The sequence below is a fragment of the Pinus tabuliformis genome, chromosome 5_2 (assembly GCF_031772625.1).
Source record: "Pinus tabuliformis cultivar Carrire ecotype Pingquan chromosome 5_2, CPIR1, whole genome shotgun sequence".
Classification (NCBI taxonomy): Eukaryota; Viridiplantae; Streptophyta; class Pinopsida; order Pinales; family Pinaceae; genus Pinus; species Pinus tabuliformis.
In genome coordinates, this window is record NC_142306.1 from 561,733,387 (window position 1) to 561,754,036 (window position 20,650).

General features: G+C 37.9%; 1 protein-coding gene across 3 annotated transcripts in view; it reads right to left on the reverse strand.

The window, feature by feature from the left end:
- Positions 1 to 17,287, reverse strand: part of LOC149160205 (protein TRAUCO-like) — a 52,353-nt gene extending 35,066 nt beyond the window's left edge. Inside the window, exons 1-2 of one of the 3 annotated variants that reach the window (XM_089436665.1) lie at positions 16,182 to 17,287; positions 5,674 to 5,971 (exon numbers count right to left, since the gene is read on the reverse strand). In XM_089436665.1, coding sequence (XP_089292791.1) covers positions 5,682 to 5,971; positions 16,182 to 17,178 — 1,287 coding nt within the window. In that variant the 5' untranslated portion in view covers positions 17,179 to 17,287 and the 3' untranslated portion in view covers positions 5,674 to 5,681. Of the gene's footprint in view, positions 1 to 4,793; positions 5,972 to 10,125; positions 10,765 to 16,181 lie in introns of those variants that run through there. The other 2 variants (XM_089436664.1, XR_016261788.1) reach the window with 2 other exon arrangements.
- Positions 17,288 to 20,650: the final 3,363 nt, after the last annotated feature.

Sequence of the window (20,650 nt, forward strand, 5' to 3'; positions counted from 1 at the left end):
GCTCTAGCACTGGATCATTAAGATCCAAGTTGGTTAATGCCAACTCAACATTTCTGTCCCAACCCATATCATCAGGGAAGACATCCCACATCTTTGTCTTTCTGTTCAACCACTCATCCCTCTGCTTGTAAATAAGACAACGGTTGGTGTGCACATACACCATTGTCTCTACCCTAGACTGCTCAAGCCTTCTCTTCTTGACACTATACAAATTCCCATATGTGCTCCAATTCCCCTTGCAACAAGAGGATGAAGTCACCTGAGAGAGCAGCCTCATGGCTAACTGCTGTAGAGGAGGGTTTGTTGCCCCATGATTTGCTCACCAAGAATAGAGCTTCTTAGCCCCCTTGTCTCTAATCACATCATAGCCTGCAAATCGCTCAGTGCCAATGGAAAACTCTGCAAAGGCATCCTCCACCTCATCAAGGGATGCTCTATCCTGAAATATCTACCTCAATGCATCCTTCCTCCCCTATGAAATTTCACCATCCATGTGAGGAGGGCATCTGCGGGAAGGTCCACCATTCAGCCACTCATGGTTGTAGTATTTTGGGTTCAATGAGTGAGCCAAACAATGCAAAAGTGTGCAATTCTTGTCCCATCTACTGACAAGAATATCCTGTATGGTGGTGAAGAAGGTCTTTGATGATGTCTCATACTTAGGACACTCACTCTGTAAAATAATGGTCCTCACAGACTCAATCATGGAATCCCATCCCTCATAAACATATCCTAGGATGGGTTTGTCTGTATCTGGCATCTGCAAATCGTAGCAAAGCAATGATAGGGTCCATGATCTTACTAGTGAGATCTACCCTCTCCCACCAAGCATCATATAACATTGTGTCCTTGACTCCTTTTGAGGCTGCTTGATAAGCCTTTCTCCAAAAAGACCAAAACTTTGAAATAACAATGGCCCCAAGAGTGGTCTTGACCTCCCTCAATCTCTTCAACATGATGAATGAAGAGGCAAACCGTGTATCTACAATCTTCAACAATGATAGATGGGTGTACTTCTTGTAGATTGTGAGGACATTTGTATGATTTCGTACAAAGTTGCGGATATGTCGTGCATCCTCAATAATACTTACAATCCAAGGCACATCATAAGAAATAGATTTAAGTGCTAAATTCAAGGAATAGAAAATGCAAGGTGTCCAAAATACTTGTGGATATTTAGCTTCCAAAATCATGCCAGCAGCCTTGCAAACAAGTGCATTGTCTGTAATTATTTGCACACAAGAATCAACACCTACATCTTCAATAACTTTAATGAACGACTCACCAATATATTGTGCATCCTTGTATTGTCCAAGTGCATCCACTGATTTCAAGAAAACTGGTCCATTTAAGGAAGACACCATGAAGTCGATGAGTGGGTGGCATGTTGGATCTGTCCATCCATAAAAAACAATACTAACCCCATATGTTGGCTTTGTTGATTTGATAGGCTCAAGCATTTGTCCACCTCTTTCTTTGCCTTAGTCAACAATGTGGTTCTAAGCTTCTCTAACCCAAGAGGCACATACCTTGATGGAGCCCCTTGAGTTAGAGCTCGACACATCTCAAGAAATAAAGGTGAGTGTGCAACATTAAAGGATATGAAGTTCTAATAGAAAAAGAATGCAATGGTGAGATCAAGCTCTCCTTGTATCTCTTTCTAAAAAATCTTGTCCATTGGACCAAGTGCCACTGCCTTTCTTTTTGCTGCTTGACCCACACCCCCACAAAAACTCTCAAATGGAAATTTGTTGTTGTTTTTCCTCAAAAATGGAAGGGGGTCATCATTCTTGTTTTTCTAGATGATGCAACCACCCTTGCCACACCAACATTGGCCTCTTTTTCCATTTCTTTCCTCTTAGCTAAAGACACCTGTGTACATGCTCCAATTCCACAACCTGGTAAGGCCAACAAATGAGCTTTCACACGGTAATAAGTGCTCTTGAAATGATTGTTGCATTTCCAAGCAACATAGCCTCCTCCTTTCAACTTGTTGCTTGGCACTTGATCTCTTGTGACATACTTCCACAAGGAATATTTGTTTTCTTGAGCCTGTTGTCTTTCTAAATCCATTTTGCCCTCAACATTTGAAGTTGTTGTTGCAGCCTCACTTCCAATAGAGGGAACACTTGCAGACCCTGATGAAATTGGAACAGAAGGGGCATCACCAATGGGAACATTCTGCCCCTTCCTTGCTGCCCTTGATTGAGCCATATGTTCTGTAAAAAAATATAGAAAAAAAATGCATAAACTTGTAAAAAAATGGACATGCAAACTACTGTAGCAAAAATGCAAAAAAAATAGAAGCAAAATGCACTTGTTGCTTAAATCACCTCCAAAATGCTACCAAACCCTTTGCTAATCACTCCCACACACCCACAGCAAGAGAGAGACTCAAGAATGAGTGAGAATTCTGCCCAAATCGGGCTTTAAAGGCCACGCGACACACTTTTCAGAGGGACACGTGTCCCTAAGTCGGGACTCACGTGCCCTTGGAATCCGACCCACGTGCCCATCGAATCCCACGTGCCAGGGCACACTGGACACAAGAATCAGACACATGTCCTAGAGAATCATGTCCGATTCGTGGGATTCGAGACACAAGGGGGGAGGACGAATTCGGTTTCTGAGGACCAAACCAATCAACCCCCAAAACCAAAAGCAAATCCCCTAAGGTTTTGCTAGGGAAGAAATAAAAACCATGCAAATTCAAACCATAGGAGACAAATTATGCAATGTTGATACATAAAAGTAGCAATTTTTAAATAATAATTTCAATAGACATTGTCATTGGTGAAATTAAACTGCCCTCACCCACGTAAAAAAATGTAGATATAGAGTACAAGATCCTACTAAACATGGGAATCAAAAACAATGTTATCATGTCAAACCAGCGACTAAATCAGCGCAACCCAAAACAGAAACTTAACTGCGTATTGTTTTCCTTAGGAAAAAAAAATTAATGCAAATCCAAACCAAACCATTAGACACAAAATATATACACAACAAAAACAACAACAAAAACCAAAAAAAAAACAAAAAAATCAATCATGTATATAAACATGTAAGGATGAATATAACAAAATTGCATCAAGTGAAATCCACATCTAAACCAAAATAGATAAACATAGACGCTGTAAAAGACCTTTATAGTCCAAAAACAAGCATACTATAATTCTCCAATCTAAGCATACGACAAAATAATTCTAATCCCGTACATCCTTTGCATGTTTAGACTCGGGATCGTAAATCCATGACCTTGAAGGGACAAAATCAATCCCAATTCCTATTGTGGTGGAAATCGCTGCAAATAATCCAATAATCCAGGATAAGTCCATCAATAGAGCAGGGCATCATTTAATAGGCAATTGACAGGTTTTAGCATTTAGGGTAGTCGTAGGGTTTTCATATTTTGCGTTTTTTTGGTTTTTCAAGGGATGCAGATGCATTGGTGCAAAACCAATCAAATTGGTTAGTTTTGTCTTGAACTGGTTGGTTCTAATTGGTTCAAGACAGAACCAGTGCAAACCAGTTTGGATTGCCAGTTCTGACCAGAAACCTCCCAAACCCAGTCCAATCATCTGGTTTTGCCGATTCTTTCTCTAATAACATTGGTCAACACTGTTGTTGCAATCATCTACCATCATAAAAACATACCACATAGTATTTTGGCACGTGCTGTGTAGATAATAGTTTCATGGTCTAAAAGTTTGAATCAATGCATGGATATTTTTCTTGCAGAAGTGATACCACATGGACGTCAATTTGGATAGAGGGCATCCAAATGTACTCAAAAACATCGAGGGTCATCTCCATACCTCTCTGTTTTCTGCAGTAGCATCTAGGGGACATCGTGAAGCCACCCACAAACTTAGGGACATGCCCTTCCAAACAAGCACTTCCGCTCACAGTGCCCAAGTCCTCAGGGATGGTAGATGTAAGGGATGCATCTCTAAGGGGTAGATATGGGTTCCCATGCAACATTAGTTGCTACTTATCACAGCATATCTATCAATGTATCATAAACTCAACTGTGGAGATTTCTAAAGTCTCCATTGCCCCAAAATAAGAAATTTGTTAACAAGAAAGCTCCTAGCCTTTAGTTAATAAAATTTCATATCAGAAAGAATCATTCTGGTTCTCTTAGTCTAAAGCACAACAAATCTGATTGAAGAACATAATAGAAACAATAAATCTCATTGAAGAACATGATAAAAAACTATCTGCTGTGGCACATGTAAAAGAAACAACTCTCCCTGTTCCTTGAACAACCAAGGGAAGAATTCATGAGAAAGAATGAGGGCTGTTCTCTAGAATTGGACCAGATTCAAATTTCCTTTTTCCATGCTAACCATGTATCTCTACACACTTCTATCATACATTTAAGAAATAGTACTGTTCATGGAAGTGTGCCATGCAAAAGCCATTGACCCTTGTCTGCGAAGAAACAGTTACAAATCACACTAGATTGTGGCACACTGGATTTTGGTGGGCAGATGGTAGTAATTGGATTAGTATAACAATTTCAATTTCTAGAAAGATTGAAAGAAAAATAAGATCTAGCCCATTCCAGAAAGTTTTATACATGAACGACTTTGAGTTATGAAAATTGAAACCTTCCAATATGACATAAAACTCATTTTTAATGTATCCAAAATAGAGTCTACAGCCTAGACACTTCAAATGCTAAACACAATGTTCAACAAATAATAAACCTGTAGAAAAGAATAATTTTATAATCACATCAGTTCTCATGCATCAATCCGTATTTAAGCAAGTTATCTTATAAGTTATCCACTATGGCATCGTGGTCTAAAAATAGAAATGCTCTCAACTTGCAAGGAGCAGAGTCTAATCAGGGATTCTGATACAAAACATCCACTAGTGGAAGTCCTAAATATGAATAATAATGCAACAACACTCTGCACAGCATCAACTGTAAGAGAGTACTTTTGTTGTCTTACAAGCATAGATAAGAATGAGCTCCAAATCCTGGTTGAGACCCTAATCATCTGCTATCTGATACAGTCTGCATGTAAAGCGCAATTAATGAAACAAAACAGATTCAAGATCTGCACAGCAGTTTTAGATTCTAGACACTAGACTTTGTCAGGATGAGAGAAAAAATCATGGTCAAGCACATTAGGAACATGATGTGCAGGAAAAACTATAATTGTAATCATCAATTCAGTGCATGGAACAGTGAAATTGACAAAAGCCACGTTCAAAATGTCCTTTGCCCCAAAATAAATAAACTTTCTTACAATTTATCCATATTTCTGACCTAAAAATAAATCCTTCCCTTCATTCACTTTGATTAAATAGTTATAGTTAGACAAATGCACCAAACGCATTTCCAAACATGGGTCGGATGTCTAATCTGCATTTTCACTTTTTTCAATATCCTGTTGAAAATTCCAACATGAATTACTTGGTAACGTTCACCATGCAACCCATTGCAAGGACATCAGTTGCATGATTGTCCACTTTCACCTGAGAGACATTTGCAAGGTTTCATTCAACATAACAGAATTCTTTTTCATACTAATTATTACGAAATCTAGAATGTTATAAAATAATTGCCACCACTGCACCACATAGATCATGATTTTATGCAAAGGTAAGCAACACCAACAGAAAACATATACTAAGTTCTAAAATAAAACAATATACCAAAAAAGTCAGGCTTTCTTTTCTGAAGATTGACCACTTTCAACTAGAAGTTCTCCATGGTGGACTGCTTGTCTATCAATTCCACAATAAGAAGCCTCAGACATGGCCTTAGGCAGGGGTCGATTGCCAAAGTCCTCAGGAAAGCAATCAAATTCTGGTCCAAAATTAAAGTGCACTGTACAGTTAGGTTGATTTGGAAGGGTGTAAAAGGAAGCTGCAGGGTAATATCTGCCACCATTTATATCCTTGAAAGCAACACCTTGACATATCCCATTTATAAAGAATGATATCTCGCTTCCTGCACACATTTTAAAGAGGTGAGGTTAACAACTACAAGAGTTTAAGAAAATGTTATAATCAAGCTTGTAACATAGGCAAGGCTGAGAAACAAATTCAATAAAATGCAGCCAGTAAAAAGATCAACACAAACTAAAACCTTGTTATTTTCCCTGTTGTAACATCTTCTTGGCAAAAAAAATTAAAATATTGAAGATTTTTAATTTTTTGCGCTTATGTAATGTTTTGATATTATATTGTTTTTTCATTTAAAACCTAAGTTGCACGAAACGGGGAAATGGGTACGAATTTCCGAAATGGGCACGGGTACGAAACTTGACCCCCCCAAATTTTGGAAACTGGGAAACGCGATATATATATATATATTAGAATTTATGACATTTAAGAAATGTTATGTGCGATCATAAAGCATACATGATACATTATAATTTATTACATTTAAAGTTTAAACATTATGATTAAATTTACATCACATTTACTCCTGAATGATCACATAATAAAAATAGAAATATCAGAATATCCAAAATCAACCTTTAATATATATCCAAATCTCAAAATCAGCCTTTATTATATATATGAGGCTACAAGTACAATAAAGACTATGAGGCTGCAAGAACTATAAGACAAAAGACTAATCCTTATCATCATAATCCTTGTCAAAAATAAAAGCAGAAGCATGCTCAACAGTGGATGGTGGTGCTGAAGAAGATGATGGGCCAATTCCACTTCCAGGCTGGACCTCAATATTTAGGGCAGCAAGAGAGAGATCCAAATCAAGACTTTCTGCATTCACATCCCATTCTTTAGAAGGAACATTGTTTTATTCTGGACCCCTACGAGATGCAAGGCGAAGGTTGGAGTGCACATAAACAAGATCCTCTACCTTTTGTGAGCCCAACCTATTGCGCTTCAAAGAATGAATAAAACCATAGGTGCTCCAATTCCTTTCTGCTGATGAAGAGCTTGCCACTTGTGAAAGAACACGAATGGCAAGGTTTTGCAAATGTAAATCATTTGCTCCATGACAAATCCACCACCTAACTGGATTCATGGTGCTTCTCTCCTCCAAAATTGATATATCTGCATAATCATCTAATCCTGCAGCAAAACTGGCAAATTCTTCCTTTACCTCCTTGTATAGATGAAATCCATGGAATCCATGCCACCATATACCTCTCCTAAGAAAGGTTGGTGAGTGTCAGCATTCCGAAGAAGCTCAAATGCAGGGGTTGTGAACTTTAGCAAGAAATCTATCTTTCTCCACCAATCCTCAGCAAGGCACAATCTACGCACCTTATATTCCCGCTCTGAATCTGCTTGTCCCACTCAACCCAAAGTTGACTCACCAAGATAGAAACTAATGCATGCTTAACCTCAACAAGGTGGCGCAACATCAGGAAGTTTGAGGCATATCATGTTTCATCAACTTTTAACAACCCCTATTTGGAGTACTCTCGAAATATTGCCTGAGATTGGTGGTGGTTGGTGATGAATTTAACAATCTCCCTTGCTTCCCCTGTGATTTCCTTTATCCATGGAACTTTTTTTCGATCTCCTCTAAGATCAGATTCAGATTATGGACAATGCAGGGTGTCCAAAAGATGTGGTCATACCTCCCCTCAATAGATAAAATTTCACATTCCTCTCGCTCTTGCCACAAGAAATTTTTAATTTCTTTTCTCGTGGTCTATTGGGAGTCTCCTCCCACATAGTCGGACGACCATGTCCAAAACCAGAAGGCACATGATTTGAAGCATCCTTGGAGCAGGTCTTGTAGGCCTCTTTTGATGTATATTTGAAACTTATTTTGGAGACACCTTGCAGAAGTTTTTGAAGTCTATTTGGAAAAGGTTGGAGCCTAGGAGGATTGGAGTCCTCATTTTGACCAAGTTGGTGCTTGGATTTGTTGAGAGGAATGGAGTCTTCATTTTGACCATGTTGGCGCTTGGATTTGTTCAAGGTTGGAGCATTGAAGGAGTTGGAGATTTTGTTGTACAAGTTGGAGCTTGTGATTTGTTTTAGAGGATTGGAATCCTCACTATATTCATCAATAATAATAATAAAATTGTTCCGTTTCTTGTGTTCTGGTTTAACTTGTGATAAAAATCTTAACTGGCATAATAAAACAATTGAAAGAAATATTGATTCACCCCCTCTCAGTGTTTCCAACAAAATTCTACAATCTCATTTCATATGGTCTCTCAAACCCAAAGACAGATGATTGAAAAATTTCTCTCTTTTGCCACTGCTGCTTTTAAATTATTCTTTCAGTATTTGGGCTTCCACATTGAGACTAATGATTCCAGAATAGCAGATTGGAAGTGATTGACAGAGAATATAGAGAAAGATCTCTTTATGAAGTCACGCGTGGTTGTCCTTGGGAGGTTGACTGGTATTACTGAAAAGTGTTTTTGAGGCTAACCCCGTGTAGTGGATGCCATAACCCCTCAACCAAAAAATGATCACCGCAGAACTCACATTCAGATGCCTTTGGTCTAGCAACACCGAATCTCTAGGAATTCTAGTAGTTTAGTGGGAAAAAATCTTCAATCCCAAGTCTGTGGGTGAGTAGGGTTTGAAAAACTTTCGTTTTCATCTCATGGGCTCTAGCTGCAAAAAGGGTTTGGAGAATCATCACTGATCAACGCCTTTCAGAACATACACTATTTGGGAAGTATATTCATCCTCTTAAGTTGATCAATAGGATATCCTGCCAGAAGAAAACGGGTTACATGATGTGGAAAACTTTAGTGGGATCATTTGATACAGTTGAAAACAGTGTTGTAAATATTTCAATTTTATCATAAAAGATTATGAAATCACTATCTTAATTTTGCCAATGTTTGCCGATTTTCACTGGTATTTTGGTGGTGTCTTGATTTTGTCAATGTTTGCTATCTTGGCCAATATTTTCTCCATTTTTACGAATTTTTGGTTTTCCGGGCCCTTGCCAATTTTATCCTGATCTTCTATGGGCAGGTGGGCGACAGAATACGTGTTATAGTGGATGGCAATGCATTGGGAGGCATGGAACCAGGCTTTGAAAGCTCAGTTAGTTTGCTTACTAATCAACACCCAACAGATCTGAAACTACTTGTGATGTCTCCCACTCAGAACACTTAGACAGATGGTCTGTGCGATAAGCAAAGTGGGAAGAATTATAGCTTGATGGACCACTACTACAGGAATGGAACACAAAGAACTACTTTTCAAGGCTTCAGTTACCTTACAAGATGAATAAGATATTCTACGGCATGGAAGATGCTACGGAAGACCCAAAGTCTAGCGTAAAACTTACTCCTATATGTGGCTTACACCTAAATGTGGCTTGCCTTGGAGAATAAAATATTGTCATGTGATAATCTGCAAAGAAGGGGATGAGAGGGTTCCAGAAAATGTTTCCCCTGCAATGAAAACTCAAAATTTGTCTCACACATCTTTGTGCACTGCCATGTCTCCAATGAGCTGCGGTAGTATGTCAAGTGCATGAAAGTGGGCATATGTGATTGGAAAGGGGAGAGCCTGGAAAATGCATTAAAGTTATGGTTTAAGAAACAGAAAGATGAGTAGCACGTCCCATTTCCTTTTTTTGTATACATAGCAACCATGCCTGTGCCAAAATGAAGCCATATTCGAGGCTATAATTAGATGTGCACTGCCATTTCTCCAATGAGCTGCGGTAGTATGTCAAGTGCATGAAAGTGGGCATATGTGATTGGAAAGGGGAGAGCCTGGAAAATATATTAAAGGTATGGTTTAAGAAACAGAAAGATGAATAGCACGTCCAATTTCCTTTTTTGTATACATAGCAAGCATGCCTGTGCCAAAATGAAGCCATATTCGAGGGTATAATTAGACAGCTAGCACAGGATTTCTACAGGCTAAAACAGTCCACCACGGGCTTGAAAGGGTCACCCAAGGTGAAATGTCAGAATTGGATTCCAGAACTGATCATCAACCAACATATGGATACTGTTATGACACCTCAGAAGGAAACCCTGGAAGGGGAGGTGTGGGTGGTGTCTTTATCCTGCCAACAAACAAGAGGATCACCTTCCAGTTCAGGCTTGGTCATTGCACAAATAATTTCACTGAAACCAAAGCAGCCGCTATACTAACATTCATCGCATAGGAGAAAGGTATGGAAGAACTGACAGTATGTCGTGATTCCAAGCTTGTATATAGCTGGCTGTCTGGCACATTGCAGTGTAACAAAGCAGTGCATTGCTCCCAAGCTTTCAGATTCGGAATCTTTAGTCATCTTTATAGAAAGCGAAATGAGGAGGCGGATCAGGCAACCCAGGGATCCTGCAAGCCAGAGGATGCATTACTGTACACTGTCACGGTTTCTGGAAATAGGTTTTAACATCATCTTGCGAGTCAATTCAAAGTCTCCCGAAGCCTCTCAGCACAGTGTCGTGTTGAAGAATCTGAAGCAGAGGTATTTTGAGTAATTTTTATCCTATCCACGCCTATTCTGCAATGCGAGTAATCTCTTCACACACAGAGCACCGTATCTTCTTCGCCACCGTCAGCAGCTGCAGCGGCGTCCAACAACCGGAGCAATTCACCAGCATCCGCATCGCCATGAATATTTAACAGTGAATTTTGATTTGATCATTGGCATCAAGCCCCGAGAGGAAACGGTGGCTCTAAGATGGGTAAAGTAACGGGGGTTTTGTTGTGTTTTGTTTTTTGGCTCTAATATTTAGCTGTCTGAGCGGTGTGAGCATAGCAGTGAGCAGTGTGACAGCATGAAGCTTTTATGCAGCAAAAGCAGCGAGCAAGGAGCAACGATAACCTGAACAGCAGGTAGCAGTGCATTTTGATTTTATAGACCTACATATTTCTCAAAACAGGTTTGACGATAAATGCATTCAAACATGACAAAGGAATAAGAAATTTCAGAACATGTGGACACAAATGATTTAGGACAAGTGAAAATTGTCTTATTCGCCAACGCTGGGAAGTGGGTTTGGGTCAATGCCAAACAATATCGGGGCATTTTAAAACGAAGAATAGCCCGTTTAAAATGGGAGCAAACAAGGAAGAAACGGTCTAAAAAGAAGAGTACTCGAGCCCTTTGCAAGAAGCACTCAAACAAGTCTCCTCTACAAGCACGTGGCAACAAGAAGTCCAGAGGAAAAGTCATTGATGGTTCTGCGTTATATAGTCCCACATCCACACCTCTCACCTGGTCATTTGATCTTTATGTGAAAGAATTGCTAAATGCAAAACAAAGGTTGAAGGTTTTAGAAACTAAAGGGCAAAAAAGAGATCATAAAATTCATATAATAACAGTTGAGAACAAGGCTTTAGCAAAAAGCAATAAAGTTTTAAAAGAACAAGTGGCATTGCTACAAGAAGCTCTCTTGATAGGGAAGACAGAATGGCAACACATGAAGGCGGATGTGCAAAACATAAAGAAATATGTAGTGGAAAGTACAGAGGTGGTGAATGTGAAATCATCCCAGGATAACGGGAAAATGATTGCCCAAATAAACAACCATGAAGAGAACGCAAGAGAAGAAACGAAAGCAGACTCCACCAAAGTTTCCAAAACTTGGGCTCAAGTTATTAGCGATTCCGCTAATAAGGAAGGAGAAACAAATATTCAGGTTGACAACACGCAAGATAGTGAAGGCGAGGAAAGACAAAATAGGGCAGCAAACATAATTATTAAAGAGGTGAAGGACTATGGGAAAAATGAATGTACTCTTGACCTTGCAAGAGACTTCTTGAAATACAAGTTGTTATGGCAAGGACAAATATGCCAAGCATGAAGGGTGGGTAAGTTTAACGAGGAGAGAGCCAAGCTCATAAAAGTCATTATGCCTAGCTTGCATGATAAATATATCATTCTAAGCAAGAAGCATCTCTTGAGGAGTTCTTGTTTTTTCCTAGAAGAAGATTTAACTGTAAAACAATGGGAGGAAAGAAGGGAGGAAATTTTAAAGGTTAGGGCAGCAAGAAATGAAGGCAAGAGAGCATGGATTTATAAAGGCAAAGTTGTGATAGCGAGATTTGGACCTCCTTCCAAAACAAAGCAGCAAGATGGTAATAAAGAAGAGGCAACAAACTCTTCAACAGGAAATCAGAAAGCAAGGTCGGTATGGGAAAGCAGGGACAAAGACTCAAATGTGAGTCTTACATGTCAAAATAAATAGCAAACAAGTCATAACCAGGTTTCCTTAAGATTAGCTTGTTCGAGTTGCAGAGGTTACCCATGGAGAAGAGGACCTGAGTTAGAGCCTATTGTAGAAGATAGAGACATAATTTGCCTCATAGAAACACATGAGCATGAAAGGTGCAAAACACCTCTGTTTGAAGGATACTGGAGGATGACAGTGTGGAACAAAGCAACAGGGAATGGCAAAGAGCACAGGGGTATCATGGTTTTAGTAAGGGAGAAAGAAAGTCGTCTCATTCAGTTAGAAAAAGAAAACTCAAATAAGCAATTCATTTGGTTTAAAATATCAGAAATGGTAACCACATCATAATTGCAGCATGTTATTTTGCACCGCAGGTTTCAAAAATCTACAAAGGTAGAGAGCTTGACCACAAATATTCATTTGCAGCCTTAAAAGCGGATATTGCAACATGTTCACAGCTAGGTGAAGTCTTTATAGTGGGTGATTTCAATGCTAGGGATGCAAGTGAGCAAGCTAGCATTCTTTGTTGTAAAGATGATTGTAACCCTATTTGGTTTACTGAATAAGGTAAGTTGCAATCTCTTTGGTGAGCAATTGCTTACTCTATGTGGGGCCTTTGATTTATTAATTTATAATGGCTTGACTAGATGGGCAAAGTCCGGTAATTTCACTTGCAATACTTACAATGGAGCAAGTGTGGTAGATTGTGTAATTTGCTCGCATGGTTTGTCTGAGCAAATGGAGGAAGTTTTGATTGGAGATCAACTATGGGACTTGAAATCAGATCACAAGCCAATTTATTTATGTTTCTCTTGGATTGGAAAGAAACAATTAGAGTCAAAAATTCAGCATGTCCAACAAAATCTCCCACAGGGAAGAATTCTTTTGACCCCAGAAAATTGTAATACCTTCAAAATGACGCTAGTAAGGCTCTTCGAAAAGGAGAAAATTACAATTCACAGCTTTCATAGTCATGAATTAACACATTTAATTCAATGGACACTTGCAACGTGCACAAGAGCAAAAATTAAGAACTCTAAAACAAATTGCTTTCCGGTTAATGCTTGGTTTGACGAGGAATGCAAAAAGGCAAGGAGAATGTGAAAAGAGTCAAACAAGAATAACATAAAGCTCAAAGCTTACAAGCAGTTATTAAGCAAGAAAAAGGTCGATTTCATGGTTTCAAGGAGGGAAGAACAAATCTTCCTTGGGATAAATAATCCCAAATTATTTTGAAAAGAGCTCCAACTGAAAAAGATACAAATTGGAAATAATATTATAGCTTCTAAATGGTTTGACTATGCAAGACAACTCTATGAGCAAGTTCCCAAGGTTGACCCTCCCCCCTTGGTTAACACTGATATTGAACTCTTCACGATACAAGAGGTAGAAATGGGTATCAAGAAGTGGGTGTTGGAAAAGCAAAAGACTTAGCTGAACTCCAAGCAGAATATTTAAAGTGGGGCTCAAAGATTCTTGCACCTCACATTACAAAAATCTTCAACAACATCATACAACAAGGGCTCCCCACAGATTGGACAACTAATCTGGCAATACCTCTTTTCAAGAGCAGTGATGTCAATAATCCCTCCAATTATAGGACCATCATGATAAACCCTTTGTTTGCAAAGCTAATTGGAAGCATGCTAGAAAACAAAATTAACAAGTGGGAAGAAAAAAGAGATAAGTGTGCTAAAGGGCAAGCAGGTTTTAGACCTAAACATTCCACAGTTGATCATTGTATAACTTTAAGGCACACCATTGAAAAAGTTTGGGAGAAAAAGGAAGAAGCCTTTTGTTGCTTTGTTGATTTCAGAAAAGCATTTGACTCGGTTCCTAGGGATAAACTTTGGCACATAATGGAGGAACTTGGGGTTCCTAAACATTTGAGAGCAGTTGTGCATAAGCTATATGAAGAGGTGAAAGTCAAAATAAAAACTTCAATAGGCATTTCTAAAAGTTTTAGAAGCGATATCGAGGTCAAGCAAGGTTGCCCACTGTCTCCTACCCTTTTGGGTTTATATATCGACAAGCTTGAGGAGTGGTTAAATTCGCAAGGGGGTGATGGTATCTATTTGGGCAAGTTTGTTATAAGGCTTCTTTTGTATGCAGATAACCTTATTCTGATTGCTAAATCGGCTCTTGGTTTGCAAGAGCACTTACTATCCCTTGAGCATTTTTGTAGAAGTGTGGGGATGCAACTCAATATTAGCAGAACAAAAGTAGCGATTTTCTCTAAGAAAAGAAAACATAACCAGCATAAGTTCTACTTTGAAGGCGACATTCTAGAAGAAGTTGTGGATTACAAATACCTCGGAATTGACTTCAGCAAAAATCTAAGTTGGAATGGTTACAGAAAGAAAAGAACTTTGGGGGGTTGGAAAACATTTTATGCTTTTCAAAATAGGTGTAGAGAAACAAAGTTATGGGACAAGAAAACCACTTAAACTCTTTTTAGACTCCTAGTGATTCTAGTGATTCTCTATGGTTGTGAATTATGGGTCAGCAGTACATCCGACATGCATTGGAGACAAATTGAGAAAATTCAGAAGCATTTGATTACAAACATATTTAAGATTAAAAGTGCAGTCTCTTATGCTATCTTGTTAAGTAAAACAGGGACTGCTCCTATTGAAGCAATTGCTATGGTGCGAGTCATAAGGTATTTAAAAAAATTGAGCAAATGGAAGAGGGTAGATGGCCTAAGGTTATCTTTAATGATAGATTGTGCAAGAGCAAAAAAACTTGGATGCAACAAAATAACAAATGGTTTAGTAAATGGGGTATTTGCTTGAACTCGCATGTCTCATAAACAACAAAGAGATAAAAGTTTTTGTTATGGAAAAGTTCCACAAGCGTACTTGGGATAAAGATTTAGGAGGAAAGAAAATTTTCCTATTGAAGTGTTTTATCCCACTCATAGTCATCAACCAAAAGCATACACTAAGAGGCCAATATCTCTTGGAGAGCCAAAATTCTTATTGCTCAGTTAAGGACTAATTCTCATCAACTCCGTTGCGAAACAACCCAAAGGAAGTGTGGGAGGAAAGAGTATGCATTGTTCTTTTGGAAAAGTGGAAACAAAAAAACATTTGATTTTAGAATGTGAGGCCTTCAAAGATAACAAGGAAAATCTAGTTCTTGGAATAATCTATTTAGCGAGGGGTTTTCGAGAAGCTGGGAACATTTATTTTGAAGCTTCACAGAAAATGGCCAAATACATCAAGTAGATGAAGAGAAGCTGGGAACATTTATTTTGAAGCTTCACAGAAAATGGCCAAATACATCAAGCAGATGAAGAAGCAGAGTGTCCCATAGACTATCTTTAGCCTTGTGGATGTTAAAATAATTTATTTCTTTCTTTCTTTCTTTCTTTCTACTTGCAGGAGCTTTGGACATTCAGTGAGTCATTGCATCATGGTGTATTATAAATTTATTTAAATTTTTAAATTTAAATTTAAATAAGAATAGTTATTTATTTATTTTTTTAATCTTGAATTTTTTTTTAAATTATTTTACCCAACATGAGCAAAATTTCAACTTTATCACTGAGGACCTTACACATCATACTGACCTAATCAATAAATGCAGATAACACTAAAATTATTTTTATTTATTTTCATGTTACGCATTATAATGTAGGTCTTAACATTTTTTAATATTAAGTGGCAGAGTTTTTTTCCAAGGTGTACACAGAAAGGGCGAGGGTATTAACAGCAGTTAAATACGAGTACTAGTGCATACACTGAAACAAAGCGCATTCTATATTTTCGCCATGAATTCTGAAGTTTTCATACCGAGGACAAAATTAAAGCAAATATATGTATAACAGCGGTAAAGAGAATAGAAGCGTGGTTTTGGAAGTGTGCGCAATTCAAAAAAATGACCGTCTATATATTTAGTGCATGAACTGCGAAACAGAAAAATATTTAGTGCATGGACTGAAATAAAGTGCATTCCAAATTTTAGAACACTCCCGGTTGGAAGTCACAAATTTAAAGCATTCAAGAAAACATGACTAGAGGAAAATAAGTCAAAGATATGGGAACTGGAACATACCAGGCACCACCTCTGGTGCTTCGTCTACTGCGTTGCTGTGATGAAGCTGGCCCTCGTACAACACAGACTGCATTTGCTTTGGCGCATACTCACTGCCATTGGGCAAATTAATATAAAACCCAATAACGTCACCCTCCACGTAAGGTCCATTCCCATAGGGCTCTCTGATAGCCTTATGAACTTTAGTGCCATCAACATCTCTGTAGGCATAGCTATTCCCATCATAACCCACAGGAGCGTCAACATCTCCTTTCTCTGTAGACCATCCCAATCTGGTATGCCCAGTTTGACCGAGGTAAACAACCTTGATCTCAAAATACCATGCCCCCTCCACCACACCCCTAGTAGCCCTCACCGTTCTGTATCCTTTAGTACTCCCTGCAATCAGTCTATCTTTACTCAGCTCAATCTTTTCTGCCTTGTGGATCTTTGAGAGACAAATCCTCATGTTTGGGTTGTCGTCCTCATCCTCAGCATGAAGCAGCCTGGTGGCGGGAGTTATGAGAGTACTATCTTTTGCTGCGGGATTAACATTAACCCTGTTCTTCTTACCCGACTTCCTGGATGCATTAGTGTTTCTCCTTTTGGGCTTTTTAATAACAGTATCCCTACAAAATGCCCCCCCCATTGGAGCCAGTAATTTCCTCTTCTGTGCCGCCCCCGCCCTGCCTGATGTTCTAAACTTGGTGGCCACAGTATCCTCTGAGGCGTTATCCTTATACCCACTTTCGTCGCTCTGATCCTCTTCTCCTTTCATGCCTTCCTGTTCACTTGGGCCATGGTATTCGAATTCTTCCTCTCCTCCAACACCGACACCGACTTGGCAATTGATCTTGTCTCCACCAACACCGACTTGGCAAGATGACCCGTGCTGTTTCTGCTGTTCTGCAGAATCATCCAACCCCTCCTCATACTCCTCTTCCTCCTCGTCCGAGATCTCAATTACATTCCATGGACTTCCGCCATAGTTGTGATAGGATGGACGATGAGGATCCATTGAGCTGTGAGCTAGAGTATGCAATCACGTAGCAATCCAACAGAGTTTATATTTCTATTGCCTTTCCCTTTCCGTTAATGAGTTTGCCTTCAATATTCTATTGTCATATTAGTTTTCTCTGATATTTAAAAGAACCTGGTGCTTTTATCGCGGCAAAATTAATTTGGGGGGGAGAAAATGGCATTGCAGACCCACTTGGCCAAGGCTGGCAGAGATTTAAAAACGAATATGTTATCCGACTTGGCAAGAGTTAACGAGCAGGGCATTAAATGCCCAGCGACATGCGCTTCCGATAGCTGTTTAAAATACGTGTTTATTTTCTATTTATCTATCACCGTACGCGTGTTAAATAGATATGAGAAACGCATGTAGCCAACCATTTAATGTCCAATAATATGCCCGTTAGCTCTTGCCATCCGACTTGGCCTATAAAAAGGCACGTGAAGCGAATTTCCAGCCTATTGTCGTTGTAGTACAAGTTTACGCAACTAAATTATTTTCATTGCGTTCACTTATGAAGATGAACTAATTGGCTACCTTCCAAATTTAGAGGTAAACTAATTGGGGTTTTTTTAATGAGTAATGAAGATGAACTAATTGGCTACCTTCCAAATTTAGAGGTAAATTAATGAGTAGAGGTAATTTAGTAAGTGTTAAAGATAATTGGTTTACCATGACCAGATCAATTGTAACTTGAAAAAGTACTAATTGGGGTTTTTTTTTAATGAGTAGAGGTAATTTAGTAAGTGTTAAAGATTATTGGTTTACCATGACCAAATCAATTGTAACTTGAAAAAGGTGTAAGTGATGAATAGAATCTAACAAGTCGTTTGAAAATATAAATATTTTGATTTTTAGTTTTGTAAATTAAAAAATAAATTAATTGATAATTATATAATTTATGTAAATTAGGTTGTTTTTTTGGAAATGGTGTAAGTGATAAATGTAAATTCAAGATGTATAAAAATAAAAATATTTTAATTTTATTAGTTTAAAATTAAAATAATTATTTTTGAAAATGTGTAAAAAATGATGGAGTATATGAGAAAATTGTTTTCATTTGGGTAAGAATTTACTCTATAATGACCTAAAATTTAGGAAGTGTCTATAGAGGCTGAGGAATAGTGGAAATGGATTCAACACCATCAGAAATCTTCTAGGGAACCCAAAGTCTTGAAGTTTGACCACTGTAACCTTGCCAGAATTTCCATGATTTTCAGGGCAAGGGCAAAAAAGCAGTCTCGTTAGACTATGGCCAAAAGTTACACTTATTTTGGTAGGAGTAAAAATTTGTCTCCTCACTAGGTAAAGAGAGATGGCATGGTTTTCTTTTCTTATAACATTATGTGTCAATCAATCTTAGTGGATACCATTCATAAATATGTTATATTGGGTTTTACCATTTTGTTTTAAAAAACAACAACAACAACAATAATAATAATAAATTTAACAAGTCGTTGTGAAATGATTATAAATATTTTAATTTTGTTAGCTTAAAATTAAAATCATTTATTGAGCCAAGAGTGCTTTCCAATCCAATATGGTAGAGATATTGTCACTTGATGTCTTGTATAACATTTTGTCTAAGTCAAATTACAAAAAAATAAAAAATAAATTAAACTAAAAGATGTAATGTAAACATTTTACTTTTTCAGATTTAAGAAATAAAAAATAAAAATAACACTATAAAAATAAAATTAAAATTAAAAAAACGCAGTCTTAAGAACTTTTGGTATTCATGTGGAATATAGCCCATTTAAAGGGGTTTTCACTCTAAAAAGGGTTTGCGTCTCACGAGATTTGATCCCTCTTTGGTAGATCAGGTTGAAGATGGACCTAGGTTGGTGTAATGTAATGTCCTCGAAACCTTTAACTTGGTCAAAATAAAATAAAATAAAAATAAAAATAACCCTATGTTAAAATAAAAATTCTACCTTGTCATTTTTATTAATTTATGTTGGGTAGTTAAGGTAAACTTGATTTGGTGAGTTACTAGTGGTTTGGGTTTATGAGAACCCATGGTATTGGTCCATGGTAATCACTTGGAATATATCATATTTAAAGTTTGGGTTTATGAGCATCATGATCCATGTTACTTTTGGTATTCATGTGGAATATAGCCCATTTAAAGGGGTTTTCACTCTAAAAAGGGTTTGCGTCTCACGAGATTTGATCCCTCTTTGGTAGATCGGGTTGAAGATGGACCTAGGTTGGTGTAATGTAATGTCCTCGAAACATTTAACTCGGTCAAATTAAAATAAAATAAAAATAAAAATAACCCTATGTTAAAATAAAAATTCTACGTTGTCATTTTTATTAATTTATGTTGGGTAGTTAAGGTAAACTTGATTTGGTGAGTTACTAGTGGTTTGGGTTTATGAGAACCCATGGTATTGGTCCATGGTAATCACTTGGAATATATCATATTTAAAGTTTGGGTTTATGAGCATCCATGGTATTGATCCATGTTAATCACTTGGAATATATCATATTTAAAGCGCTGAATGAAACCAGCCTAGATATTATCATTTTTATTAATTTATGTTGGTTAGTTAAGGTAAACTTGATTTTGTTCAATTACTAGTGGTTTTCGAGCTTCGGGTTTATGAGAACCCATGGTATTGATCCATGGTAATCACGTGGAATATATCATATTTAAAGGGAGGAATTAAACCAGTCTAGATCCATCTTAACTTTGAATCTACAAAGCCCGAAGAGGAACCAATTCTCTTTCTCAATAAATTTGATCCTCTTAATTATATAATTACACAAAAAACGTGATTTCTTTTATTTAGAATTATTTTAATTAACTATTTTACTTAGGCATTGTGTGTAAAGGCAACATGACTAAGGCATTATGCGTAAGGGAGTGGGGCAACGAGTTTCACAAATTTCTAATAGATGATTGCTTGGGGGGGGGCTCTTCAAAATGAAACTGGATGAAGACAGTTTGTGTGGATAGTTTGTGCGCCAATGGATTTTTATGTACCATAGAAGACCTAGTTCGTGGAAGTTCTAAGACGTTTGATCCTTTGTGATTCGTGTCGATCCCAGAGCACAACATATCACATTTACTGGTTTTTATATGAGGGAAAAGGAGAGGGTGGAGGAAGGTTCTAAAGTCACGTAGAGCTTCAGCTATGGTGGTAGGGAACAATGTTGGGGTAGTTGAGGTCCTGACTCTCTTATAACATGGTTTGATTGGGAGGTTTGTAGCAAAAGTATTTAGTTTGGCATCTTTCAGGAGATGGATGGAGAATTATTGGGTTCTTGTTTTAGGTTATTCACCAGTTTTCTATATTCTCACTCGGGGAGGATTCTACGTGGTATAACATTCGGAGGAAGAGTTATTCAATATCCTTAATCGAGACTAGATATGGGAGAATTTTGGCCCTATTATACAAAGGTGGCGCCTATAATTTGATTTGCTTCGTGAGCGATTGTCGACACATTGAGTTTGGGTTATCTTGCC